The 9,221-nt window shown below is 35.4% G+C and overlaps 1 protein-coding gene across 6 annotated transcripts; it reads right to left on the bottom strand.

The window, feature by feature from the left end:
- On the bottom strand, positions 460-8,992 carry LOC109328191 (protein MEI2-like 1). 6 transcript variants are annotated; one of them, XM_019561534.1, is made up of 16 exons: positions 8,475-8,992; positions 7,486-7,654; positions 7,214-7,265; positions 6,268-6,386; positions 6,060-6,201; positions 5,313-5,719; positions 5,047-5,205; positions 4,757-4,873; positions 4,514-4,662; positions 4,210-4,292; positions 3,715-4,128; positions 2,634-3,264; positions 2,107-2,191; positions 1,952-2,020; positions 1,670-1,849; positions 460-1,119 (listed from the first exon to the last, which is right to left on the bottom strand). In XM_019561534.1, the coding sequence occupies exons 2-16, from the start codon at positions 7,561-7,563 to the stop codon at positions 967-969; spliced, it is 2,838 nt and encodes a 945-aa protein (XP_019417079.1). In that variant the 5' UTR covers positions 7,564-7,654; positions 8,475-8,992; the 3' UTR covers positions 460-966. The 6 variants fall into 6 exon arrangements, 5 of the variants coding, with proteins under 5 accessions (XP_019417079.1, XP_019417075.1, XP_019417076.1 ...); XM_019561530.1 differs by having other exon boundaries at positions 6,060-6,386; XM_019561531.1 differs by having other exon boundaries at positions 6,060-6,386; positions 7,486-7,647.

Genomic DNA, 9,221 nt, shown 5'->3' with positions numbered 1-9,221 from the left:
TAAGGTCGAAATGAAAGACTGAAATATGTATTTATTGTAAAAAGAAAATGGTTTAAGAATAAAACAATATTGTGTTTGGTTTACTAGAAAAACAATTTTTCTATTTGGTAAAAGTTGAATCACACAAAATATGCAAGAAAAGAGATAAAAATGAAAACCATGGTAAAAAAATGTAGGTAGAACAGAAAAGAATAAAAACTCTTCCAACCAACATCAATTTCATGCAAAGCTGAGTTAGAACTACTGAGAACTATAAAACACATTGAACATGTGTCTAATTAGCACAAATAATATCAGACATTAAATTTATTGAAAGTGATTGTTAAAAAAAGACAATGAAGTCCTTATTAATGATACTTCAACTAAATCTAATGTCTGATACTGTTTCTATTCATTGGACACTTGTGCTCAAAGTCTTGCTCACAAAATAGATTAGAAAATATGAAGGAAAATAAGAAATAACAGCAATATCTGAATTAGTACCATAAAAGAAAATGTTCCAATTAAAATCTCTTCCCTCGATTGTCACATTCTATAGGCAAAAACAAATCCCATAAGCACAATGCACTTAGGTAGAAAGAAACAAAATTACATATGAACATTAAGACAGTAATAAAAGCAACAAAGAACCCTTGAAATTCACAATGATATGCACTATCTTAAGGGATATGCAAATTGCCACATGATCCATTCACAGCTAGCCAAAATTTTATGCTCCAGTTAAGCCATTTTCTAAACTTGTAAGATGAGCACACACTGTCCAAAACTTTGGGAAAGTAAAGATAATAATACTAGAATCAGTTTCTTCATTATGGTGGTTATGTACCTCAACCTCCAAAAACTTATGCAAGGCTCCTCTATAGGCAAAAATTGTGAGCCCCATTTTTCTACTGGCTCCAATTCCTCTGTCGATCACAACGAAAATTAAAATATACAAAGTCGGAGTTGACATGACATGAGGCTAAATTAGTCAGAGTTTCTTGATGACTCTATTCCATTAGCAGACTCCTCTCCACTTGCCGAAGTTAAGGGATTCCCTTGGCTGCGATTCTCCTCGCTAGCACTAGCACGAGACTTTCCGGTCCTCAGTCTGATATTGTTACCCAAGGGAAAAGGCTCCTGCAGAGACAATGAGGTCCATTTTATTAGGGTACATAATATCACGAGACGAACCATAAATAAAAAGTTCAGTCATTAGGTTGCAAACATAGCCTTTTGATGGAAAGTACAATCTGTTAAATTAATGTAATGCTAGAAAGGTGAAAACCACAAAAATATATGGCATCTTATTGCCATCAAAACCAGTTCATGTGAGAACTCAGAACCATAATGATGTAGTTATGAGGAAGCCATATAATCATTACTAGTATACTTTGGAATTAGTTTAAGTCAATCAATAGCATTGAAAACATTCCCTATTTGTCAATACCAATCAATGCATGAAAGAAATAGGCACCTAACAAGTTAACATTAAGATAACAGGCTTAAAAGGAAATCAAAGAAAGCCATTAACTTGCATTTAACTTGTAACAGCCAAACGCATTCACATAAACATCAGCAAACCAAGATCTGTTGAGCAAAATAGCAGTGAAAGAATACTGGGAATAGGCCTTTATACGTTGCAATTAGCCACTGGAATTTATTAAAAGTAAAGAACAAGATGATTTACCGGATCACCAGCATTCGGGCCATCTGTATGGAAGAGAATAGGGCGGCAACGTTTATCTTCATTCATTAAGCTTGAATTCTGGAAATGAGCAATAAGAGCAGATTTTCCTTGAATTCGGGCATATGCAAGAACAGCTACCTTTTCACTGTTGAACTTCTCCCATTTCTTTCCATGAAAAGCCTGCACAATGTTTCTCATCTATTTAGTTTTGCAAACACACAGAAACAAAAAAGAAACAAGACGAATAAATCAAATCGTATTAGATAAGAATTCTGAAATAACCTGGTGGAATGGAATAATTTGACCAGGATCAATCATATTGATGAATGCATAGCCAACGTTACATTTGTTCTGCAACCATTTAAAGAAGTGATTTAGAAACACAGTTATGATTACTTCATTTAAGGAAGCATTCAACCCCCAAAATATACACTTGCCTTGAAATCAATTGGCAAATACAGAAAATCATAAGTTCCCCGACATTGCTCATCTATGGCAGCAAGAAGCATCTTTGATGTATACCTGCCGAAATATATAAAAATTATAATAAAGAAAGGGACAAACAAAAGACCAAACCTAAAGAATTAGTATGCTTTACTCCCTGTAAAATATGCTTGAAAAAGCTGATTGATCAAATATAAGAGTATATGTAAACTGTGCACATGCATGTCAAAGTGTGTCCAAGCAAGTGTAAGCAAGCAAAAGAGAGAGATTGCATTTGTATGCCCGATGCGTAAAAATGTGAAAGGCAAGAGCCAAAACTAAATGCATACCCAGGACAAAACTGTTTAAAATAATATATTCATTGTACTTGCCACATCTTAAAATAATCCATAACAAATAAATGAAAGGTTTGAGGTAACTAACAATTTCGCCTTTGCAATATTCTTTTGTATATTGAAGATGAAAGAAAAAGGGTAAGCCATAAAATTTCCACAAAAATCTAGAGATATAACTTGCTTACTTGTTGGGAATATTTTTTATCATAAGTGTTGTTCGGCTGTCCTCTCCACGCAGTATGCGACCTAGGTCAAGTTCAAATTGTTTTTTATCCGCATTGTTAGTGTTTGCGTCACTTCTACGATTATAGAAGTTTCTCATTCGTTCATTGGTAGAATCAAATTTAGACATTGAAGTCATGGGAAGCCTCCCAGGGTAAACATGTGACAGCTGCTTAGGAGAGCCCTGCCCAGCATTCGAAATCAATTCGGCACCATTCCCACCAACATGAGACAACATATTGCGAGGAGAAAAGTCTGGATAATGCAACTGCCAGGCACCAGGAAAACCTGGACTTCCTAGAGAGCCCAACCGTAAACCAGAAGCATCAGGAGACTCTCCCAAGTAAGAACGTTGTGTTTCCCAGGGCGAAGCTGTAACAACTGGTGCCGAGCCAACATGGTGGTCTACATGTGTTGCTCTCAGCACATGAGGCAGTGTTCCAGGAAAGCTAGGCATCTGTTGAAGACATGGGGTACCAGCACCATTAACAAAGGATGGTGTATTCTTCCAAAGCATGGCATTTGATGGGTGTTGCTGGTGCAAGTTGGAGCTGTTCCACATATGATAAAGTCCATGTGGGCGGCTTCCATTCCCTGTTGGTCCACAAGAAAACAGATTACAAACACCGTAATTCAAATGCAAACTATTAATGCACATTCAAGCCCATTATTTTAAGATAGTCCGATAGAATGTCCAATTCAATTCAGAATGCATAATCTCAGATAGTCCGACAGGCAAGTCTAGATTTATTTAAATCGGTATAGTTAGCCTTTTAAATAGCAATTTATATTTTTGGTGTTATAATGCAAATAATGAAAATATTGGAAACGGTATTCATTGTCATTAACTGCAACAGTCAAGTCAATTATTGTAAGATTTTAAATTGCTAACATGCTATTGATGCCATTTAAGCTACAAATTAGTTACCCTTTGCAATAATTTCGCCCCTTCTAGTCATAATTTTCTATAGACAATAAACCATTTGGAAACTGTTGCAAAATAATGTAGTTATAAATGAAGCTTTCTTAGCATATTAAACTAACCTCCTGCATTAAATTCGGGTAGATTCCCAGTTGAGCCCAATCCCTGAATGTGCCTGTTGCCAGAGACTTCTGTCGACCCAGTACCAATATTGGGAGCCATGTTGCTTATGGTGCTTGAAAAGGTGTAAGGACTACCATTACCTAAACCACCATGATACTCGGGTAAAGAATGAGGTTGGAATCTTGGAATCGAAGCAAATTTCATTGCATCAACAGCATTACTGGACTCACAAACACCAGATAATTTTCCAGCAGATGCGCCTCTTGCTGTCTTGTGAATGCTAGAATTCATAGGAAATAATGTGTTATTATCAATATAAGCATTCAAAGGTAGCTGTGTTGCAGATTGAAATCCCTGATTATATCCATTTTCCAAGCTTCCACCAGATGCAATTACTCTAGAAGCCAATGTTGCTGTAAATTACAAGTAGTGAGACTCAGAACATCTTAAGCTTCCTAGGGGTAAAAATAAAGTTGAAGCTGAAAAAATCATACCCTTCGGTCTTGCTAATAGGTTCTCATTAAGATTATGACCAATATCTGGTGCATCTTGTCCTTTCTGAGACTGCTGCAACAGACTACAAAAGCAAGGTTTCCAAAATTGTTAACTGAAAAACATAATTTTCCATCAAGGCGATGGATAACAACTTTACACTCTAACCAACAGAAAGTGAAAACGCTATTCAAGGTGGTAAGAATAAATAAGCAAACCCAAAATAAAGAATTCATATACAAAGCACCAGTTAAGATAGAAAGATTCCAAAAGCATAAAAAAGTCATAAGAAACGGAAATAGCCACCATTCTGCAATCCTAGGATGGCAAGGTTCAAGCTTAATCTGCTTCCCAGCAATGCAGATCTTGTTCAATTCCCGAAGAGAAGATTCTGCAGCTCGTACATCATAAAACTCAATAAATTTGATATGGTCCATTTCTGGAGATTCAAATATCTGCAATTTAAGACAGAATATTTAAGTATGCTTGTAAAGACTTTTGTAAAACACAAACCAAAAAATGGGTAAAAACCAACAGCGAAAAACTTACGTCTTTAATTTCTCCATAAAACCCAAAAATATGTTTAAGCTCATCATTCAGAACAGATGAATTAAGACCAGATATCATCAGTGTGGCATGACCAATATCCTTGTCTGGAACATTGACCTAACAAATCATCCAGTTAATATACCAATAAGCAAAGCATAAAAAAAATAGGAAGACGAAACAATTGAACAAGTGAAGCACATAGTAATACTAAAAGAAGAAACTAACTTTGCCCAAACGGTAACAATGCAAAAGGAATTTATGCATACATGCGAAGTCAACCGGAATGATACCTTCGGAAATGAATAATGTATATCCAGATTCCTAGACCTCAATGACCTATTTTGGAGTGCTTTCATTGCATTTTGTGCAGCCCTAATGTCATAATAAGAAATCATAACAAACCCACGATGCTTGCAGGCAGTATAAAGGGTCCGGATATCACCATATTGCTGCAATATCAAACAAAAAATCCATTAACATTCTATCATTACTACTATGAAATGCTTCCTGAGAATTCCGAGATAGCATTTAGTAGCATAAAAGAATAAAGGTTCACCTCAAAGAGAGCCTTTAGCTCAGAATCTTCTACATTGCTGTTAATGTTTCTGACAAAAAGTGTTCTAGAAGACTGTTCACCAAAAGGAACTTTCCCTTTAAAATAGTGACCGAGATCAACACCCATGTAACTGGTTCTTTTTTCTGAAACTAGATGTGCATCCCCTTCCAACTCCATGCCTCCACCGCTGCTGAACAAATCAAAATCATCAAAATCGTCACTTGTTCTAGCATGTAAACTGCCTCCTAGCTCGTCAGCGACACCAGAAAACAGATCATCTTCATCAGGAAGGAGATTTCCAATAGTTTCAGCCTCAATTTCTTCAAGAGACTTATATGGTTCTTCCTCGGGAAGGGAACCGACATTTATGGGCTGACCAGACAGAACACCGTTCCCCAACAACCTCACTGCACCAAGATATGCATATAAATATATAGGTGAGGATATCAATTAAACCGAATTAAAATCACGAATCCTAAACGAATACAAAAGTTTCTTAGTTTCTTCTTTTTGTTAGGGAGGAGGGTGCAAATGCAATTCTTTGTCTGACTACATTAGAGATCATATCAAGCATCTATTTTGCTATGCTAATGATGATATATTGATATACAAGCAAATTAATGCAACAGAAACTTGCATCGAAACTTTTAGAACGATAAAGGGGCATCAATTCTGATTACCTGACCATGCTGTAATACCCGTTATGCATGTCGCAAATATCTTAGCATGAAGGAAATAAGTTCTTACACTTTTGGCTAAATATATCAGACAGTGAGCTTGAGAATAGGCTACTTTCACGAGAGGCCACATTGGTGAGAGTCTTGTTCCCAATTAAACCATATGAGCCAGATGATGGTTGCATATGCACACCAGACAATGATCTCAGGTTATAATTAAGCCGTTCATGGGTATTCTTCAGCACATCTGTAATGCCTTCTCCACCAAAATGTGTGTTTTCGGTAATTTCCCCAGATAGACTAGTCTGAGACAATGGCAAGCCAGTTTTTGCATTCATTTGAAGGGGTGATGAAGCACTCAAAATGCCGCCAGGAGATGCTGCCGTTTCACTCTTTCCTGAAAAATTTAATATAGAACTTACTTTATCTAGAAATTAACTGCAAACTCTGAAGATAGTGACTTGTAGAACACATGAGTGAACAACACAAATATGCATATGCCCGCATTACATTATTATTACATTCGAAATTAGGATGATCAGCAAAACCTTGACAACATCTATCAAAACTACATATATGATACCATTAGTTATCCTAGCTTTATTGCAATTAGAAAACCACAAGAACATGGTGGTGAACTATACAAGCATAATAAGGCATTATTTTAGTAAAGATTGCAGCAACATTGATAAGTGATAATCAATTTTCCATGAGAAACAATTTTATATATTGTTTCAAGCAGACAGTAAGAAGAGCATGTGCTAAAGAACCAAAAATATCCAAGTATTATCACCACACAACACAAAGTGAAACAATATACTAGTTTTGAAATTGACGACAATCACTCAAACAAAGGATAATTCATAGCTACATTGATAAATGTCTATTCTAAATGCAAGAAAACAAGTTATTTGTACTATAAAGTGAGAGAATCGTTGCTCGAAATGTCCAAAAAGGGAAAGGTATATAACTGCATTTCAATAAAGACCTGACTGGAATCATACAAGGTATACAGAGAGATATATATGGAAAAACTATCCAATGATAATAACATGTCCAAACATTAGTGACTTGCCAATTTCGAAACTAAATTATGAAACAGTTCATTCAAGGTCTAAATCCTAACTAGCAGTTAGTTAGTATATTTGGGGCATTAATGATGGAATTGAAACATGGGAACAAATAGGGCAGTTTTGAACAAATAATGAGTTGATTGGACCTCACCTTGTGTGTACTTGTCATGATTGGATTTTAGCTTCTGTAATCCAACATTCATCTGCCAATAAAAAAGTTCAAGAAATGTTATGAAAAGTCGAAAACTAACAGGTCAGATAGACAATAGCATTGGAACCATAGAGAAGTTGATTGATATTTTGGAAAAGAAGAATCCAGCCGTGGACTTTTAACAGTTCTATGGAACTGATGACTACCAAAATCTCGAGGTCATTAGACAAAATTTGACATCATCAAAATGACACGGTTAAAACAATAATCACCTCAGGAGGAAAGGAGATGTCATCACAAAAACGAGATGTGGCTGAAACACCCCGCTGTTCCGTTATTTCAGAAGGCATTCTGCAGATCAAAGACCAGAAAATCTCGGAAGACAACTATTACAAAAAACCTCCTCACTTGCTAGCTTTATCAGACTCTATTCCCTGTCATCTGTTGGAAAATTAAGATCATTTGCTTGACAAATAACATGAAAGATGAAATAAATATGGCAGCAATCTATATCGACACTACCATTGGCAGAAAGAAAATCTACTCTCATTTAAGACCCAGAAAATATCATTTAACCAATTTGAATGCCACTAACAACACCCACCCTACAAAAAGTAAAAGAAAATAGAGAAGGAAAAAGAACTAACAGAAACCATGATAGAACCACTTCCTAAATTCTAATTGCAAAATTAGAAGGGGTTAGCAAAAAACTAAGCCGAAAATGGTTGCATCTTCAACTAAACACTAACAGAAGGAAGGATGAAACAAAAAAAAAAGCTCGTTGCTTCCAACCAACAACCAAATACAGTTTAGTTTAGCAAAGAAAATGTAGGAAGTTGTAACAAAACCTTCCATAGAAATCAAAATAAAATCCTATGAAAATTGAAAACCCCACCTTCTATTTCAAAGCACCTTTCCTTTTCTCAAAACAAACCACAGCTAAAGAAAGAAAGGTATCTTGCTTAAGTACACAATTCTACCTTGATTCTGTCATGAAATAAGGCATAAAAAGAGAGAAATTCACATGGAAAGCCTGAAACCTCAACAGATCAAAACAAAAAAACAAAATTTCACAGATGGGTCTGAACATAAAGGGGTTCTAACCCTTAAAACACGTAAAAAAAACATGACTAGTGCATCCAAAGAGAAAAAGCTAGTAACAATTACATAACCCCACCAAACAAAAAAACAAAACAAAAAACAGACACACACAAAATGCGTAGTTTTGATAAATTTTCAAGCTTATTACAAAATTTCACACCTTTTTTACCCTTCAATTTTGAACAGAACTAGGAACCAAAAAAACTTCAAAAGTTATCCTTCCTTATGTTTCTCCACCAATTCAGCACCCTTGTCATCTAAAAAACAGAGGTGACAGAAACAAACAAAAAAAACGGAATCTTTCCAACGTTTACAACATAGCAAATTCAACAAAAACTGAAGATCTCATCATATTTTCAGCAAAAGCACCCTCCAACGTTATCTTCATCTCAGCATTGCTCACCCCACCACATAAAAACGAGAAAAAAACATAAAATTGTGTAGAATTTGGAGCCAAACAACAACTTGGATGAGAATTTGGAGGTGAAATTGTAAAAATAAAATTCCGGCGAGTTTCAGAGCAAATTTCCGGCGAGGATGGTCTCGCCGGTGGCTCAATGAGGTTGTTGGTTAAGAGAGGGAAATGAATGAGACAACGCAACAAGAAAGAAAAAAGAACAGAGTCTGATGAGAGTCTTAAAGACAAAGACAAAGAGAGAGAAATGGGTGTTAGTTGGCTTTTTTGGTACAATAAACTATTCCATTCTGAGTGTCCTTCCAATAAGTGTTGCTCGAAATTTTTTAATATTAATGACCATTAAAATTAAATTGATAAAGAAAAGAGATTTAATTAGTCCAAAAATAAGATTAAAAAATCTACTGTCACATCTTAGTAATTTATTTTATAAAAAATATTTAATGGTTCACGGTTAACTCAAATTATTGAATTTTTTTAGAATAAATGATT

Source organism: Lupinus angustifolius, chromosome LG15, assembly GCF_001865875.1.
Source record: "Lupinus angustifolius cultivar Tanjil chromosome LG15, LupAngTanjil_v1.0, whole genome shotgun sequence".
NCBI classification, from domain to species: domain Eukaryota; kingdom Viridiplantae; phylum Streptophyta; class Magnoliopsida; order Fabales; family Fabaceae; genus Lupinus; species Lupinus angustifolius.
Note: the sequence above shows the minus strand (reverse complement) of the source record. Positions and strands in the feature narration are given on the sequence as shown.